Source organism: Lampris incognitus, chromosome 11 (genome assembly GCF_029633865.1).
Source record: "Lampris incognitus isolate fLamInc1 chromosome 11, fLamInc1.hap2, whole genome shotgun sequence".
In the NCBI taxonomy this organism is placed as follows: Eukaryota; Metazoa; Chordata; class Actinopteri; order Lampriformes; family Lampridae; genus Lampris; species Lampris incognitus.
This window is the reverse complement of record NC_079221.1, coordinates 4,615,310-4,633,829: the sequence shown is the minus strand read 5'-3', so window position 1 is coordinate 4,633,829 and position 18,520 is coordinate 4,615,310. Positions and strand designations below refer to the sequence as shown.

General features: G+C 45.5%; 2 protein-coding genes across 2 annotated transcripts; one reads left to right on the top strand and one right to left on the bottom strand.

Annotated features, from left to right (window-relative positions):
* The first annotated feature begins 207 nt into the window (after positions 1-207).
* cfap210 (cilia and flagella associated protein 210) lies at positions 208-5,278 on the top strand. Its single transcript, XM_056289811.1, has 9 exons — positions 208-265; positions 1,519-1,766; positions 1,902-2,075; positions 2,204-2,409; positions 2,573-2,729; positions 2,815-2,954; positions 3,061-3,253; positions 4,046-4,210; positions 4,821-5,278. The coding sequence occupies exons 1-9, from the start codon at positions 208-210 to the stop codon at positions 5,175-5,177; spliced, it is 1,698 nt and encodes a 565-aa protein (XP_056145786.1). The 3' UTR covers positions 5,178-5,278.
* Positions 5,279-5,993: 715 nt separating this feature from the next.
* On the bottom strand, positions 5,994-16,594 carry ppig (peptidylprolyl isomerase G (cyclophilin G)). The gene is made up of 13 exons (XM_056289333.1): positions 16,467-16,594; positions 15,253-15,341; positions 14,832-14,906; positions 13,279-13,386; positions 12,723-12,767; positions 12,548-12,635; positions 12,398-12,427; positions 11,003-11,142; positions 10,679-10,859; positions 10,406-10,588; positions 10,224-10,305; positions 9,833-9,972; positions 5,994-8,833 (listed from the first exon to the last, which is right to left on the bottom strand). The coding sequence occupies exons 2-13, from the start codon at positions 15,311-15,313 to the stop codon at positions 7,801-7,803; spliced, it is 2,166 nt and encodes a 721-aa protein (XP_056145308.1). The 5' UTR covers positions 15,314-15,341; positions 16,467-16,594; the 3' UTR covers positions 5,994-7,800.
* Positions 16,595-18,520: the final 1,926 nt, after the last annotated feature.

Genomic DNA, 18,520 nt, shown 5'->3' with positions numbered 1-18,520 from the left:
GAGCGTTGCTAGGAAACGTCGCAACAAACGGTCGTCTATCCTTTCCGGAGTTGTCGTTCTTTGTTTGCGGTCGTCCTCGGCGTTTTGGCAGACACAGAAAGAGGCGCGGGGTAGAACTCGGATGGCTCGCATCAGCCACGACGCATCGGAAACCCAGAACTGATCTGGTTTTATTGGGGCGTCGCCATAACTTCAAACTCTCCTCCGATGGCATCCAGGGGAACGGTGGTGCGGCACGGCCGCAGGGCAGGGTCCGGTAGAACAGGTGAGGGCAAAACAATCACAGCACAACAACCACGTGTGTAGATCCTGATAATGTCATAAATCCCCAATAATGTAATAACTTCCCGATAATGTAATAACCCTGATAATATAATAAATCCCCAATAATGTAATAACCCCCGATAATGTGATAAATCCCCAATAATGTAATAACCCCGATAATGTAATAAATTCCTGATAATGTTATAACCACGATAATGTACTAACTTCCCAATAATGTAATAACCCCAATAATGTAATAACTTCCTGATGATGTAATAACTTCCCAATAATGTAATAACCCTGATAATGTAATAAATCCCCAATAATGTAATAACCCCGACAATGTAATCACTTCCCAATAATGTAATAACCCCGATAATGTAACAACTTCCCAATAATGTAATAACTTCCTGATGATGTAATAACGTCCCGATGATGTAATAACTTCCCAATAATGTAATAACTTAACGATAATGTAATAACCCCGATAATGTAATAACTTCCCAATAATGTAATAAAAAAATCTGCTCTCGAGTCCATTGAAAATGCAATAATCCTGATAAGGTAATAACTTCCTGATAATGTAATAAAGTGCATGTCCCAATAATGTAATTAACTTTTTACCAATAATGTAATAATGTGTTACATTAACGGGACGTTATTAGGGTTAGGGTCAGGTATGATATATAGTTTATTACATTATCGGGAAATGCACTTTATTACAGTATCAGGAAGTTATTACATTATCCGGTTTATTGCATTTTCAATGGCCTCAAGTGCATTTTTTATTACATTATCAGGGTTATTACAGTATCGGGGATTTATTACATTATCAGGTTCTACAACGTATCATAAATTAACTGCAACTGGGGAGAAACATTAGTTTTATTAGTTGTGCAGTATAGTATATTAGTAAGTTAACCGTAATATTTTAGCATAAAAGTATAATTTATTAGTGTGTACAATAGCATGTTTTATTCATCTGCTTCAGACGTGAAGTGATTCCAGTCTATGCTATCTGCCAATTTCTTTAAAACAGTGACAATAACCAAAGCAACAGGCATACCAAAGAGACTTGCCAACAAATGGCTTACCAAAGAGAAGCTATTTTATTAAATGGACTTATATCAAATATCATTGGCATAAACAATCCTAAACACTTAACATCGGACAGATAAACTCAACGTATTTTTAACCACCCATAAGTTCATGGACTGTGTTAACAAATCCAGTTTTTAGTTTGAGCAATCGGAGGGTTGTCTTTATTCATTCTTACCTCTGTCTCTCTTTCAGGCCCCTCAGCCGAGGAAGACAAGTGGCCCACACAAGCACCGGACCTGCGACAGGTCACCGTCTTGCCCAGAGCTGAATGGTTAAGAATTCAAGATAGCTTGAACCGGGTCGACAGGTTCCGAGACACAATCCGAGAGGCGGCTCAACAAAGAGAGGCCTTGCATCTGCGCTCAAAGGAGATGGTGAAATTCTGGTCCAATACCATAGCCGTAAGTTTATAACGGGGGAAACTTGTATCAATAAGCTTAACTCTTATCAGAATTTTCCATTTTTTTTAGGTTGTAGGACGTAATTTAACTCTAGTAAAGGAAAACTCTTAACATTTATATGTGTTTATAATGCAGGGGCAAAGGCAAAAGAAGCTCGAGGCAAAGAAGATTCAGGAGGAGACTGAGGAAGAAAAGAGGAAATTAATTGACATAGAGGAGGCGAAATTCCAGGAGCAAATGAGGAAGGAGGCTATTGAAAAAGCCAAGGCTCAGCTGTTCTATCAAACTGACCGGGTCAAAGGATTGCATGTTTGTACATTCCCAAACTAGGGCTGTTGCTATACTTTTATTACCCGGTCACTGGCATTATGTACATGCTATTTTAACTCCAGCCGGACTAAATTTGAACTTTCGATGATTGTATCACTTCTTTTCAGAGCGCCCTCTTGCTGACCAAAGTTTTGCAGGAGAGGGAAGCGCAAATTGAACTGAAGCGAAGAAGAGAGAGTAACTCCAAAGACATGGACAAGGAATTGACAGATACGATACAGGCCAGAGAGGATGAAGCTGCGAGGCAGGAGCAGCAGAGAGCGCTCTGGAAGAAGCTCGACAGAGAGGCTGTTGTGGAGGAGCTGAAAAAGCAGTAAGCCTAACACGACCCATCTACACAAATAGCTGGACAAAGGAACTGCTGAATTAGTTATGACAATCACCATTGTGTTTTTGCCCACAATATCAAGTCACTAGGGGAAGGAGACTGAAGAAGAATGTTTGGCTGCATGTTGAGACATGTGGTTTCTCTTTAGAACACAAGCAAAAGAAGTGGCGCGAGAGCGAGACAAACTAGAGGACAAGAAGGAGGGAGAGGAGATCCAGCGCCTTCACAAACTTTATCTCTTGGAGCAAAGCATGGAGAGACAAAAACAAGTGGAGCGGAAGAAGACCACTAAGCAGGCTCACATGGTAGGGGGCTTTTGGACGAGGTTTGTCATCCCTGGGGTTATCTTTTCTTTTCTTTTGTTCTCACACATGTGCTATGTAATTACAGGAGCACCTCGCCAATAGAGACAACATACGAGCGATTGAGGGTCAAGAGCGGCAGGTAGAAGAAGGGCGGAGGAAATGTTTTCTCTCTGGAAAGCAAAAAATGATGAAGTTGAGGAAAGACAAAGAGCTGGAGCTGTTTAGGTAAGTCTGAAGTTGTTTTTGGTACACCAAGGAACCAACAGAGGCCCTGACCTTGAGAAACAACATTTATTTAAGTCACTAATGTGGCCTCCTTCATTCTTTATAGAGAGACACAGATGCACAGGGACAGGATTATAGATAAGATAGCTGCAGGACAGCAGGAGCAGGCCATCGATGAAGAGGAGCTAACTGCAAAAGCCATTGCTGAGCAAGAAGCGAAACAAGCACAGCAGCAGAGGAAGAAGGATGAGGAGAAAGCTGCGATGTTGAAGTCTATCAGCGAACACAGAGAATTAACGGTAAAAACACGACTTCATCAAATATATCTGGTTAACATCGCACGGCTGGAAACATGACAGCTACATGAAAACCCGGTTTTTATATATCTATATAAATATATATATATGTGTATCTATATATATATACATACACACACACACAGACACACACACACATACATACACACACACATATATATATATATACAGGTGACAAATTAAGGGAAAAACCAACATAAAGTGTCTTAATAAGGAGTAACGAGCCTCCAGAACATCTTCAATGCGCCTTGCCTGCCATAGATTCTACAAGTCTCTGAACTCCACTGGAGGGACGGGACACCATTCTTCCAAAAGATAGTCCCTCGTTTGGTGTTTTGATGACGGTGGTGGTGGAGAGCGCTGTCGAACACGTCGGTCCAAAATCTCCCGTATGTGTTCAATTGGGTGGAGATCTGGTGACTGCGAAGGCCATAGCATACGATTTACATCATTTTCATACTCGTCAAACCATTCAGTGACCCCTCGTGCCCTTTGGACGGGGGCACTGTCCTCCTGGAAGAGACCACTCCCATCAGGATAGAGATGTTTCATCATGCGGAGGTGATCACTCAGAATAACTTTGTATTGATTTGCAGCGACCCTTCCCTCTAAGGGGGCCAGTAGACTCAAACCACGCCAGGTTTTCCCTTTTGTCACCTGTCTATACGTTCTAGCTCTTGACAACTTCATTTTTGAGTAATTTTTATTACCCAAGGGTCGAGAAAACACATTCAAATCCTAAGTGCAACACAACAACTGCTGTGTTTGAAACAGACACGGGCACAGGAGCAGAAGGACATGACAGAACACAAGGACTGTCTGGCCCTACTTCAGGCCAGGAGAGAAGCTGACAGAATCTTTTTGGAGAAACAACTGCTGAAGGCTCAGAAAACCAAAGAGGATCGAAGAGCTTTACAAGAATATTACGTCAATCAAATGGTAATGTTAAGCCTAACAACGTGGCTGTTTTTAGTGTGCCTTAAATCCTGATGTGTAAATCTTGTTTCTGAACATGACATGCTTTGTTCTTTAAATCAAAATCAAGCTTGGGGCGTCCGGGTGGTGTGGCGGTCTATTCCGTTGCCTACCAACACAGGGATCCTGGTTCGAATCCCCGTGTTACCTCCGGCTTGGTCGGGCGTCCCTACAGACACAATAGGCCGTGTCTGCGGGTGGGAAGCCGGATGTGGGTATGTGTCCTGGTCGCTGCACCAGCGCCTCCTCTGGTCGGTCGGGGCGCCTGTTCATGGTGGAGGGGGAACTGGGGGGAACAGCGTGATCCCCCCTCGCGCTGCATCCCCCTGGTGAAACTCCTCACTGTCAGGTGAAAAGCAGCGGCTGGTGACTCCACATGTATGGGAGGAGGCATGTGGTAGTCTGCAGCCCTCCTCCGGATCGGCAGAGGGGGTGGAGCAGCGACCGGGACGGCTCGGAAGAGTGGGGTAATTGGCTGGGTACAATTGGGGAGAAAAAGGTGGGGGAAAAAAATCCAAGGGGGGGGAGGGAGCAAGCTTGTAGACCAATAACATTTTTCTTTTTTTGGATGTAGGCTGAAAAACGTGCCTGGGATCAGCAACTAAAAGACAGGCAACAAGATTTTGAAGCGAAGACCGCAGAGCTGGTCGCTGAAGAGGAGGGGCAGTTCCAGCAGTACGCGAAACATGTAATAGACGCTGCAAAAGACCCCCGGTCGAATGTATTTCCCCTTCGCAAGGCTGCGAGGGGCGGAATCGGAGGTGGACTCGGTCCCGTTGTCGGTGGGCTGAGGCCTAGCTACCTCGTTCAGGATGACACAGGTGTTCAGCTGCCAAAGTATGTCTGTAGTACCACCCAAAACATCAAGGGGCTAAACGAGACCGTAGATATTGAGCGTGCCAAGAAAAGACTTGGCCTCACCTGGTCTTAGTTCCTGTAAGGCAGCTAGCTTATATTTCAGTGGGAAATTCTGGGAAAAAATAAACAAACGCTTGATCACTGGATTAGGTTTAGATCACTGTTTCATTCCTTATTCACCCATCCATCCATCCATCCATTATCCAAGCCGCTTGTCCTTAGTAGGGTTGCAGGATGCTGGAGCCTATCCCAGCAGTCATTGGGCGGCAGGCGGGGCGACACCCAGGACAGGCCGCGAGGCCATCACACACTCACACCTAGGGACAATTTAGTACGGTGATCCACCTGACCTCCATGTCTTTGGACTGTGGGAGGAAACCCTCGCAGACACGGGGAGAGCATGCAAACTCCACACAGAGGACGACCCGGGACGACCCCCAAGGTTGGACTACCCCGGGGCTCGAACCCGGGACCTTCTTGGTGTGAGGCGACCGTGTTACCCACTTCTGTGTGTGTCTGTGTACTTCATTCCTTACTGCTCGACTCGTTTGGGTTTGATCAGCTCATGGACATCATATCCGATTACACAACGGTCTAACAAAGTTAATGACTGCACAAAAAAAATAGCTGTACAATTAAGTGCTTCACATTTATTAGAAGTTCATTAATGTTACGTCATGGCCAATGCCATCCTGGGTTGAATTTTATGAAGACTATCTGAATGTCACAGAGTAGACCAAAGGACGTGTAGGCCGTTTGCATCGTTCAAAAGTTTTGTTAGCAGTTAATTGGCTTACTAGCTGATAATAGGAATTGAGAGCATACATGTACAATATCAACAATTCTGCATGAAAAACCCCTCGTAGCAAACATCCTGCTGATGTTTGCTACGAGGGGTTTTTCATGCAGTCTCCATGTCGCTGGTAGTAAACCTCCACCCAGTTACTGTAACTTATACTGGGAGGGAAGGCCATTACGGCCGCTTTTACAATTACTTTCCCTATTCCCTACCATCACACACTTGCTCCAGATAGGGTACTACCTCAGGTATTATCACCATACCCCCCCCCTTTTTTTTTCTCCCCAGTTGCATGGTACATTTTTTTGGGGGGGGGGGCTCCCCCTTTTTTCTCCCCAGTTGCATCCACCCAATCACCCCACTCTTCCGAGCCGTCCTGGTCGCTGCTCCGACCCCTCTGCTGATCCGGGGAGGGCTGCGGACTACCACATGCCTCCTCCCATACATGTGGAGTCGCCAGCCGCTTCTTTTCACCTGACAGCGAGGAGTTTCGCCGGGGGGACGTAGTGTGTGTGAGGATCACGCTAGTCCCCCCAGAACAGGCACCCCGACTCATCAGAGGAGGCGCTAGTGCAGCGACCAGGACTCATACCCACATCCGGCTTCCCCCCCGTAGATACGACCAACTGCGTCTGTAGGGACGCCCGACCAAGCCGGAGGTAACACGGGGATTCGAACCGGCGATCCCCGTGTTGGTAGGCAATGGGATAGACCGTCATGCCCCCCGGATGCTCACATCACCATAAGTTTAACTCAGGGGAGGACAGGGATAGAGGAAGTGTTAAAGAATTGAATGCACCCAGAGAATCTGCAGTGGGGGGGGGGGCGGTCACAAAGACAGTAAAATATCATGAGCCATTGGTAACAAACTACATATAAAGAGTACATTTCTTACACCAGTGAGGGTTGTCACAGTAGCTTTGGATGTTTGTAATTCTGTTATCCTCTTTCAATGTTGTATTGTGTAAATTGTGTAAACACAACATCCATTGCACATCTGTCCATCTTGGGGAAGAGATCCCTCCTCTGTTGCTCTCCCTGAGGTGTCTTCCTAGTTTCTCCTTGTTAAAGGTTGTTTTTTTTTAGGGAGTTGTTCCTTATCCGATGCGAGGGTCTAAGGACAGGATGTAGTGTTGCTGTAAAGCCCACTGGGACAAATGTGCAATTTGTGATAATGAGCTATACAAATAAAATAGACTCGACTTGGTGCAGTTTTAAATCCGAATGCTAATGGTACTAGGTTAGCAAAGTATTTACACATTTGTTACAAAAGTGATGTTTCGCGCCAGACTTGGCAAGTTATATTCCTGCCGCCGCCACCGAAAGCCTTGTAGGTGTCAGAATGGTTAATGGGGAGGAAAAAAAAAAAAAAAAAAAAAAACTTGGACAAAAAAGAATTTATAAAAACTTTATGCTGCACCTATAGAATTACTTTTTTTTCATTTGAACAGCAAACTATAGGCATTTTAAAAACCAGTTTACAAAAAACGACAGTAAGGTGATAGATCCAGATATCTTATCTAACAGTGAAACAGGGATAAACATGCAAGAAATGAGATGTAAATTCCTCCACTTTTTCTTTTTTTTTTTCACTGCTGAAAGTGGGGTATTTCACAATCGTCCAACACTACCGTCCTTACACACAAAACAGATCGCTTGGGGAAAAAATACAGTAAAGAATTGCAATGGGGAAAACAAAACAAAGAATTGAAAAAGATCTCTTTTGAAAGGAAATCGTCAAAAAAATAGATTTCTTTCCTTCCAAACTGTCTTGAACTGGAACTACATTAACGCCAACAGATCTTTTACCAAACCATTAAAAACGTGGACTTCCATATGCTTCAACTGACCCCTTCAGAACAAGTATTAGCAACACTAAACATGTAGGAATGATGGGCTAATCATCAGAACTTGAGCCGGACCTCGATTTATTCCTCCTGCTGTGATTTCCCTCTTGGTCTTTTTTTCTGCGGTTCTGCGCCTTGCTCTGCCTGCCGTCTTTGGACTTGGGAGAAGGCTCCCTCCGGGTACTAACTGATCTTCTTCTCTTTCCTTTTGGGCTTCTTCGACTCTTCCTTTTGTCTTCTCCTCCGCTCTCCGAGCTGCTGCTATTGTGTCTGCTCTTGGACCTCTTTCGGTGACCAGATTCACTGTCCTTATTCTTTCTGTGAGACGGCCGGTCTTTGCTATGTCCTCTGTTGTTGCTCTTGCTTCTGGAACGTCTTACCCTACGTGAGTCTCTGGCCTTGTCTCCATCCCTGTCCCTGTCTGGACTCCTTGTTCGGTTCCTGTCTCTGGATGTCCCTCGCCTCTTATTGTCCCTCTCGCTATGGTGCCGCCTTTCCTGACTCCGGCTGCGTTCCCCACCCCTGTCTCGGTCCCTTTCCCGCCCTTCCCCTTTGTCTCTGGATGAAACAGGTCTACCCCTGTCCCTGCTTCTGCTGTTGGATCTGTGGCCATCTTTTACAGTTGCTCGTTCCTTGCTTTGTGACTTTGTCCTGTCTTTCTCGCCATTTCTCCCTCTGGCATCTTCTCTTTGTTTCTTATCAGACTCGGAGTGCTTGTTTCTCTCTTTGTTTTGATCCGATTCAGACTCTTTTTCTTTACCTTTGTTGATGGTTTTGTCTTTGCTCTTGGAACGGCCTCTTCTGTCATTGCCTTTGTGCCTGTGATCCCGCTCTCTGCTTTTAGATCTTCCACTTTTGGCTTGGCTTTTACTGCGGCTTCGGGATTTGTCTCTCCTCTTTGCCTTGTGCTTGCCGTGCTTCTCGTCTTTCTTCGCTGGGTCCTTCTCTTTGCTTTTGGATCTGTGAGAGCGACCTTTGTCTTTCTTACTCTCAGTCGTTTGCTCATGCTTGGTTTCAGAGACCCGCCTCTCCCTTCCTCGCGGAGCTTTAGCAGCCTCATCTTTACCCTCCACCACATCACCCCTGTAAAACAGAGCACGTCACCTATAGACCAGAACCATGGAGGCCAAGAAGGATTTTAAGTAGCTGGACTTTTTGGTTAGTGGACAATTTATGATAATTCGGGGAAATAATTTCTCTATATTTTAGTGCGCACAATGGAATCACCGCTGCATATATGGACTAACAATAAAGTTTAAATAAACAGGTCCCCCAAAAATAAATGAAAACCTCTTTGCATCAAAAGAAGAGGCCACTAACAGTTCATCCCTGAAATGCACAGACAACGATTGCATTTCAAAAATTTTTTTTTATAAATGTATTTCTAGTTTTTCCCCTTATCCCACCCGATTAACCCAATGGCATATGGCCGGAACCCTTGTCGAATAACTCCCCTGGCTCACGTTTCCACAGGAAGGAAATAGGCGTAACACCAGCTTCCTTCAAACTCGTGTCGGCTGCTCTCGCTATTTTACACACTGAAGCTTCGCATGGATTGCGTCACCTTCAAGCCGCGAAGGAGGCGTAGGGAGAATGCTTTCAGTTGCTTGGCTGCAGGCGCCCGGGTGGGCGAGAGGGGTCGCTGGAGAACGACGAGTCCCCGAACACTATACCGATCTACACCCACTATCCCTCGGCTAAGGGTGGCCTAGTGAATGCCTTACCCTGTGGACGCTCTGGCCGTGACCGGTTACGGCGAGTCTGGGATACGAACCTCCCGGCCACGTGATGAGCGGGTTGCAAGAACGGCGGTTTATTCCGCTCGGCCACCAGAGCGGCGGTTGCATTTAAATTAACAACTGTTTTCAACTTAACCAACTTAATTCTACTATCCTGACAGGGTGGCAAGTGGTTTCAAAAGTTTGCCGGCTGCTTTCACCGTTTTACCAGCAAAAGCATAACACAACAGTGGTTGTAATTAGTCAAATTGGATGGGTGACAGGAGAAAAAAAACAAACAAACAAAACATGTCAACTTGTAGTCATATTGAAATTTATAATTAAAATTGGGAGAGCCTCTTACTTGTCACCCTTAATCCAACGCTCCCCGCTGACTGCCCTCATTCTCTGACGTTGCATCTCCAGTCGCCAGTGGGGAGGAGTTTCACTACGCCTGAAACGATCCCTTGATCTTGAGCGAGAGCGTGACGGTGTCCGATATCGCTGGAAAAGAGAGACGACGCTAAAAGCCGCATTTCTACATTTGTGGGAGCTGGGTGGAGTTTCTATGGAAACGGTACATGTATATGGCCTTACATTACTATGGAACAAAAGCGAGACTCATTAGTGGAGTGCAACTGAACAATCTTGGTGTCGCAATATTATCAAAGCAACTCTGGGTGCCATTTGGTTTAAACAGAACATGTGGCATGACTTGGCACATGGGTTTTTGTCTTCATGTTAATTGCACCTACCCGTGGACCCCTGCCTTTTATCTTCCTGCCAGATCGTGTCATCACAAGTCTTCTGTGATATGTTGACTGAGAATTAAACATTCTGCCAAGGATTAGAAAAAGCGAGTTAAAAAGAAATCTGGGGGACAACGCAGAAAACATAAAAAGGAGGTATGTCCGAGATACTCATCAACAAGACCAACCTTTCCCTTGGCCTTTCCTCTTTTTTTTGCCGATCCTTTACAGTTTCCTGTTTTTGCTTCTGGACGGGCTGTGGACTTCTCCTCATGAGAAATTTGTTCTCTGGGATGGCTGGAATTTCTTCAGGTCGCACAGTGGACAAAATCAGCTCTTCCTCCTTTTCATCACCACTTTCAGCCTCTGACCTGGGAAGACGTTGCATAATGAGGATTGAAAACACTGTCCTGCAGTCAACGCAGCAGACAGCAACAATGTTAAACAATTTCAATAGGTACTTTTTCTTCTCCTTTTTAATTTGCTTCTTCTTCTTCTCTTTTTTCATCTTCTTTTTCCGCTTTGATTCTTTCTCAGATTCTGAGGAGGATTCTGAGGAAGAGTCTGAGGAGCTGTCAGAGTCACTGGAACTACTGCTGGCAATAGACAAAGCCTTCTCTTTCTTCTTTTCGTCTTTCTTTGCTGCAAACATTTGACAAGGTTGTTTAAAGCATTGTCTTACGAGTTCTAAAAGCTAAAGTTACCAATACAATAGAGGCACAGCATTAGCAGGTATAAGCAGAGGGTTGAAACTTGATATTGAAAAAAAAAATGCTTCTGCAAACCTTTTGTTTTGGGGATGAGCTCTCCACAGTTCATAACTTTCACCTCTGCATATGGTTTGCTGTTGTGATCAGTTTTCTGACTCTCCATGGTTTGAACAACCTCTTGGCCAGATATTACATGACCAAAAACCACATGTACGCTAAAACAAGATAGCGTCAGTGAGTTCTACAGTAGCAAAATACACCCACCAATGTACACTGATGAGCCAAAACAACTCACCGAATAACGCGGATCATCTCCAAACAAGGGCACATGTCAAGGTCTGGGTAGATTACACTGTAAGTGAACAATCAGTTCTCGTAGTCAATGTGTTGGATGCAGGAGAGATGCATAGGAGTAAAGACCTGAGCGACTTTGATAAGGGCCAAATTGATATGGCCGGATAACAGGGTCAGAGCATCTCTTAAACAGCAAGGCCTGTTGGGTGCTCCCAGTCAGCAGTGGTGTGTACCTATCAACAACGGTCTGAGGAAGGATAAACCACAAACCGGTGACAGGGTGTTGGGCACACAAGCCTCATCGATACGTGAGGGCAATGAAGGCTATCCTGTCTGGTCCGAAACAACAGAAGGTCTATTGTGGCACAAGTCACCGAAAATGTTATTGATGGTTACGGGAGGAATGTGTCACAACACACAGTGCATTGCACCCTGCAGCATATGGGGCTGCGTAGCCGTGGACCAGTCAGAGTGCCCACGGTGACCCTTGTCCACTGTCAAAAGCGCCTACGTTGGGCATGCAAGCGTCGGAACTGGACCTTGAAGGTCTCTTGGTCTGACGAGTCCCCTTTTCTTTTAGATCAAGTGGATGGCCGTGTACATGTGTGCTGTTTACCTGGGGAATTGATGGCACCAGGATGCACTGTAGGAAGATGACGAGCGGTGGAGGGAGTGTGATGCTCTGGGCAATGTTCAACCCTGGGTCCAGCCATTCATGTGGCTCTCAATTTGGCATGTGCCCCCTACCTAAACATCGTTGCAGACCGGGTAGATCCCTTAATGGCACTGTTATTCCCTGATGGCAGTGGCCTCTTTCAGCAGGATAAATGTTCCCTGCCACACTGCACACATTGTTCAGGAATGGTTTGAAGCTCATCCCACAGATCTCAATCAGATTGAGATCTGTGGGAAGTGATGGACTGACAAGTCCGATCCACAGCAGCTCCACCTCACAACTTACAGGACTTGAGGGCTCTGCTGCTAATGTTTTGGTGCCAGATACCACAGGACACCTTCAGGGGTCTTGTAGAGTGTATGGCTCAGTGGTTCGGCGCTGTTTTGGCGGCACATGGAGGACCAACAGCACGTTAGGCAGGTGGTCATAATATTTTGGCTCATCAGTGTAGAATCATAATGACCGACTTATAACTTAAGGTTTAGCCAAATAGCACTTACCCATCTAGATGTGGCGAGGGCTTGGTCGTTCTAGAGATTGGTTTTGTAGCAGAAAATACGTTTTATTTTCCAGTGTCGCTTTAAGAACATATAGTCTGACTTATCATCAAGATCTAAGTGAGCCATAGAAAAAGCACATGTGCCACTTACATGAAAAACTGGGATCCATTGGTGTCTTTACCCCTGTTTGCCATAGACAACAAGTATTCCTTGTTATGTTTCATTGAAAAGCTTTCATCTGGGGGAAGCAGATAAAGCCGTATTAACACACTGAAACAAACTCTGATTTGAGTAATGACTGATAGATGGAGAGACGTCTGTTTACCCTCAAAAAAGCCGCCATAGACAGATTCACCTCCTCTTCCATTTCCTATTGGAGAAAGGAAGATGATAAGTACAGAGTGAAAAACAGAATGAAAGAAGTAGCTACAGTGATGGCAGTGCGTCTGTGGGGGATGGGGAATCAATGGTCATGCCTCCAACCATTCATAAGGTTAGCAAGATGGATGCTTATATTTCCGTTGACAATATTAACAGGCTTAAATGGGAGAAATCCGATATGAAGGAAATGGCTGTGATGCTGGCAAATTAGCTGTATCCTCCAAATATCAAGATTGTCTCCATCTTGGGAGAGAGATCCCTCCTCTGTTACTCTCCCTGAGGTTTCTTCCTATTTTTTCTCCCTTTTAAAGGTTTTTTTTTTAGGGAGTTGTTCCTTACCCGAGGAGAGGGTCTAAGGACAGGATGTTGTGTTGCTGTTAAGCCCACTGAGGCAAATTTGTGATACTGGGCTATACAAATAAAATTGACTTGACCACACAAATCTATACCATATGAACCACAAGATATCTAAAGATAAACACAAATGGCTGAATGCGTACCTTCACTAAAGTCTCCTCCTTGAATCATGAAGTCCTTGACAATTCTATGGAATACGCATCCTTTATAATACAGCGGCTTTTGCGTTCCTTTGCCGATACCTCTCTCACCTGAAACCAAAAAAAAAAAAAAAAAAAGACATAAAATTAAAACATAGCCGCAAGTGGCGATTCTGGGGTTCAAGCCAACACAGACCATTAGAAGTTGAAAGGTTCAACAGCCTAATTAAAAATATCCACCAAGTTTGGTGATATTTAGACAAACTCATTGATTTATGGCCAAATTTGCGCCAGGCCTATGCACATGTTTGGAACTGGTGGTGCCCCCTATTGTACAATTTCTAAATAGTTTTACACACCTACTTCAACATTATGAAACCTTTCCTGTGAGTTTTGTAATGATTGGACAATTTCTGATTTGTTATGCCACAGCTTTTTTGTTTCCAATTGTACCGCCCCCTAGTTGTCGATTTGTATGAAATTTCAGGATATGTTTCAGGTACTTATGTGGACATATCCTGCTAGTTCTGTGACGATTGGCCCAGTGGTTTTGATAAGCTTGATCCAGTAATGATCCACAGAAAATTTTGTAGCAATCACACCAACAGTTTAAGAGACGTCAAAAATGCATTTTTCAAAAAATTCAAAATGGCGGAAAATCTAGTCAGGCGAACTTTAAGTGGATCCTGAGGCAAATGTGTATATTGACAATAGATCGATGGCTGTACCAAGTTTTGTGGCGTAGGAGTTGTGACTTTTCAAAGTTGACCTTCAATTATAGCGCCCTCAACAAGCCGATTGGGGTCATATTTCTTGGGCAGCACTTGCACACAACTTGGGCAGAATCTCACGTCTCTACCATTTACCATTTCACGGGAATGCGCGCAAACATTTCTGAAGAAGAAAAATAATAAAAACCAGCATAAAAACAAGAGGGTGGCGTCCAGGTAGCGTGGCGGTCCATTTCGTTGCCTACCAACACGGGGATCTCCGGTTCGAGTCCCCGTGTTACCTCCGGTTTGGTCGGGCGTCCCTACAGACACAATTGGCCGTGTCTGCGGGTGGGAAGCCGGATGGGGGTATGTGTCCTGGTCGCTGCACTAGCACCTCCTCTGGTCAGTTGGGGCGCCTGTTCGAGGGGGAACTTGGGGGAATAGTGTGATCCTCCCATGCGTTACGTCCCCCTGGTGAAACTCCTCACTGTCAGGTGAAAAGCAGCGGCTGGCGACTCCACATGTATGGGAGGAGGCATGTGGTAGTCTGCAGCCCTCCCCGGATTGGCAGAGGGGGTGGAGCAGCGACCGGGGACAGCTCGGAAGAGTGGGGTAATTGGCCAAGTACAATTGGGGAGGAAAAAGGATAAATAAATAAATAAATAAACAAATATAAATAAATGAACAAATAAAAACAAGAGGGTTTCAGCCCTTCAGGCTTGAACCATCAATTAAAAAAAAAAACAAACCCCAAAACAAAACAAAGAAAAAAAACTGGAGATCAGAGAAATGTTATTGCCGTCTTCGTCGTAATAAGAACTACAGCATGAGCACGTTTCGTACCTGTGCAGAGGCATCTGAAGTTCTCACACGTTTTGGGGCAGACGTCTGAGAACAACTCAACCACAACCCGGCCAACTGTTAAAAACAGATTAATTGTCAGGAAACATATGCAAATGACTCTCCTATCAACAGGCTACTACACTGCAGATTAAAGATTCTGTATTTGTTACGTCTCATTATAAAAGTACGAGAGTGAAATGCTTGAGTTTCGGCTCCTCAAACACTGCAGCAACAATAGCAAATAAAACAACAACAAAACAGCAGTAAATAAGCAGTAAATAAGCAGTGATAATAATAAATAGTGTGTGACGTATGTAAGGTGCTGTGTGTGTGTGTGTAGGTCCAGCCTTAATAAATGTGCATGTGTGTGTGTGTGTGTGTGTAGACACGAGTTGCCAACAACTTAAAAGAGGCTTCTTACTCAGAACGTTACTTATTCCAATGTCGAGGAAGCATCGTGGGCGTTGGACCTTGATCCCCATGATGACCTCTACCTACCAAATAACTTGGCTGTAACACAGAGGAGGAGGGGGGGGTCAAGTAGTAAGAGGTAGAGATTGAGCAACGGCTGCTGGTTAAAAATAGCCATAACGTAAATACATGTTTACAGATCATGGGTTGGAGCTACTTTCCCCAAACCCACCCTTCAGAGGGCTGACAGCCAGAGAGGACCTCTATACAGGCCATCCTATGTCAAACATTCTGTAAATTACCGAGCACACACGCATAAATCAAGTTATAGATAGATAGATAGAGAGATAGATAGATAGATAGATAGACAGACAGATAGATAAATAGACAGACAGAGAGATAGACAGACAGACAGATAGATAAATAGACAGATAGATAGACAGACAGACAGACAGAAGGACTGACAGATAGATAGATAGATAGATAGATAGATAGATAGATAGATAGATAGATAGACAGACAGACAGACAGGCAGACAGGCAGATAGAGAAATAGACAGACAGACAGACAGACAGACAGATAGATAGATAGATAGATAGATAGATAGATAGATAGATAGATAGATAGATAGATAGATGCTTTTGAACTTCTGCTATGACGTGTACTGTGTTTCCATTTCATGGTTGGTATCGGCCTGAGACGAGACCACGGACGCACTCCGAGCGTCGGACGGACGGTAAATTCTGTTCGAACCTTTGCGCCTCCACATAACCGACACATAACCCAGCGTGGCTCCGCCTGGATTCTATTCTATTCTATTCTACACAAAGCGAAGGTTGGCGCCGCCATCTCCTGTTTGATCGCAGCCAAAACGCGACCCGAACGTCCGCTTTCGATTCAGACTGGGTCGGCCGGGCCGGGCCGGCCGGCTCGCGAGCGGGCGGGCTCACGTCCTCCGGCTCGTGGAAAAGAACCCGAACCGAGCGCGTTAAACGGCGGAGCTACTACGGTTTATAATCCTGGTCCGCCCCCCCCCACCCCACCCACCGGAGCGGGATTCGGCGCAGTTTCAGGCTGTTCGGACCAAGCGCCGCGTCCGCCTCGGCCTGGCGCTAGCTGTTAGCCAAGCTAGCCGAGCCGAGTCCAAAAACGGGGGTTCTCGGAACGCGCGGGAGGCGCGTTGTACGCGCGAGCTCGGCACGCGGACCCGACGCGTCACATTACCTGGCCTCCTAGAAGAAGCGCGCGGCTCCTCGCGCCGAGAGCGGTGCTAATAGACGTCGGACTCGTGAGTTTCATTCACAGTGGTTTTCTAAAGATGGCGCGGCGCGGACGTCAATGCGAGCTCGGCGACGTTCCACACGCGTGGAAGGATTTGGGCGTTCGCTGTCGTACCCGCGGACCTCCCGGCGGGAGGGGCGGCGCTTCGTCGTCTTGCGCGGAACCGCAAAAGCGGGGTCGGACGTCGTCCTCGCCGGGCGAATGACGCGGACGTTCGTCGAAGCAAAGACTCGGTTACACGCGCAGCTTATTTGGACCCGCGGCTCATGACGCGCGACCCGCCCGTAAGAGGGTGGCCGCGGTACCGCCCCCCTTGTGGTCGGTCCGCGTGGAAGCGGACGCGCTACCGAGGAGAGAAACGAGCGACTCTTTTTGAGGTCTGCCGAGCTCCGCGTCCTGAGAGTCGCTGGGAAATAGGTTTTCCATTATCGATCAAACAGCAGCGGCGCATCTACTGCCCACGTTGGTTTGCACCACACGGCATTTAACTCCGGTTTCGTGGCTCGTCCAGCGTGCTTAACATAAGTAGTGTAACCTACTTTTCTTCGTGATTTTAACTTCCTGTTATGAGCTGTCGCCACGGTGTATGCCCTGAGCTCTTATTTTGAAGGCTGAAGAGAGAGCGGAAGTGCTGTGCGCGGTGTTGTTGCCGTGGAGTTCTGTTGGGGGGGGAGAATCCAAATAAAGTGGTCTCGTGTGAAAGTGGAACCTCCGTGTTTGTTATTTTATAGTTTCATACAGTATCCAGTGTTTCTCAACCGGGGGTCCGCGGACCCTAGTGGTCCGTGGTGTAATTGCAAGTGGTCCGTGAAAATAAAATATCTTTTAAAAAAAGATCCTGACATTTATAGAAATAGGATTATTTTACTCAAATGTGACTGAGACCTTTATCTACCTAAACTATAAAGGGTAACAGGACTTTTTCCTCTAATTACATCTGTTTCACAAGTGTAATTTATTGTATTTTAATAAGAGATCTCGCTCCCGTTTGCATTGTTAAAAGTTACTGCATAAAAATTCTGTGGTTACATATATCTGAAAGTTACTGAATACATATTTTGTTTTGTTACATATATCTGAAAGTTACTGCATAAGAATTCTGTTTTGTTACATATATCTGAAAGTTACTGCATACATATTCTGTTTTGTTACATATATCTGAAAGTTGCTAAATACATATTCTGTTTTGTTACATATATCTGAAAGTTACTGAATACATATTCTTTTTTGTTACATATATCTGAAAGTTACTGCATAAGAATTCTGTTTTGTTACACATATCTGAAAGTTACTGCATAAGAATTCTGTTTTGTCAACTATATCTAGGTTACAACTGAAAGCTCTTATTTTTGCCCCAAAGAGTGAATAAATGCTATAATGCAATTTAAAATGCAGTTTCTACTGTTTCTATCAAATTGCAACCCCCCTCCCCCAAGATCAGGTGGAGGGGTCCTCAGGGTAGATCAAAAATACGCAGGGGGTCCAGGACCCCAAAAAGGTTGAGAACCACTGGTATAGGCGACACCTACAACCCCTCGGTGACGTTGGTGGCAGCGTTGGGATCCGGAAGTGTGCAGATCCTCAGAAGTCTCTTCGGAGCGCGGGAATAACAAAGCGCGAGGGCGCGCTTCCGGGAGAGGGTGACGACTGTAAACTACTAATAAGACCCGTTAGCGTCTGAATCTTTAGCCGAGCGGTTAGTGACGTCGCCTTGTGGTGCAGTACACCTCGTATCGAATCCCGCACCGGGCAAGAAAATAGGTTACAGTAGTATACGACGCATATTAAACACGATAACGCTACAACACAACCACGTGTTTTGTTTTTTTAACAGATTTTAATACTGCGACCATGGGCAACGGTAATCTATTAAAAAGCAATTTAAATGCGGCTTATTCCGGGGGGGGGGTGGTGGTGGAAAAGAAACCTTTGCACAGCTTTTACCCAGAAACGCGACGGCGGGTCTCACTTCCCACACTATTACGGGAGTTTATCGG

Excerpts from the sequence above, each read along its gene's own strand:
- ppig (XM_056289333.1), bottom strand. The coding sequence starts at position 15,313 with ATGGGGATCAAGGTCCAACGCCCACGATGCTTCCTCGACATTGGAATA. Across the intron at positions 12,768-13,278 it reads AGGAGGAGACTTTAGTGAAG|GAAATGGAAGAGGAGGTGAA; the intron begins GTACGCATTCAG and ends TTTCTCCAATAG. Across the intron at positions 11,143-12,397 it reads CCCTCGCCACATCTAGATGG|CGTACATGTGGTTTTTGGTC; the intron begins GTAAGTGCTATT and ends ATCTTGTTTTAG.
- cfap210 (XM_056289811.1), top strand. The coding sequence starts at position 208 with ATGGCATCCAGGGGAACGGTGGTGCGGCACGGCCGCAGGGCAGGGTCC. Across the intron at positions 2,410-2,572 it reads GTGGAGGAGCTGAAAAAGCA|AACACAAGCAAAAGAAGTGG; the intron begins GTAAGCCTAACA and ends GTTTCTCTTTAG. Across the intron at positions 2,730-2,814 it reads CCACTAAGCAGGCTCACATG|GAGCACCTCGCCAATAGAGA; the intron begins GTAGGGGGCTTT and ends ATGTAATTACAG.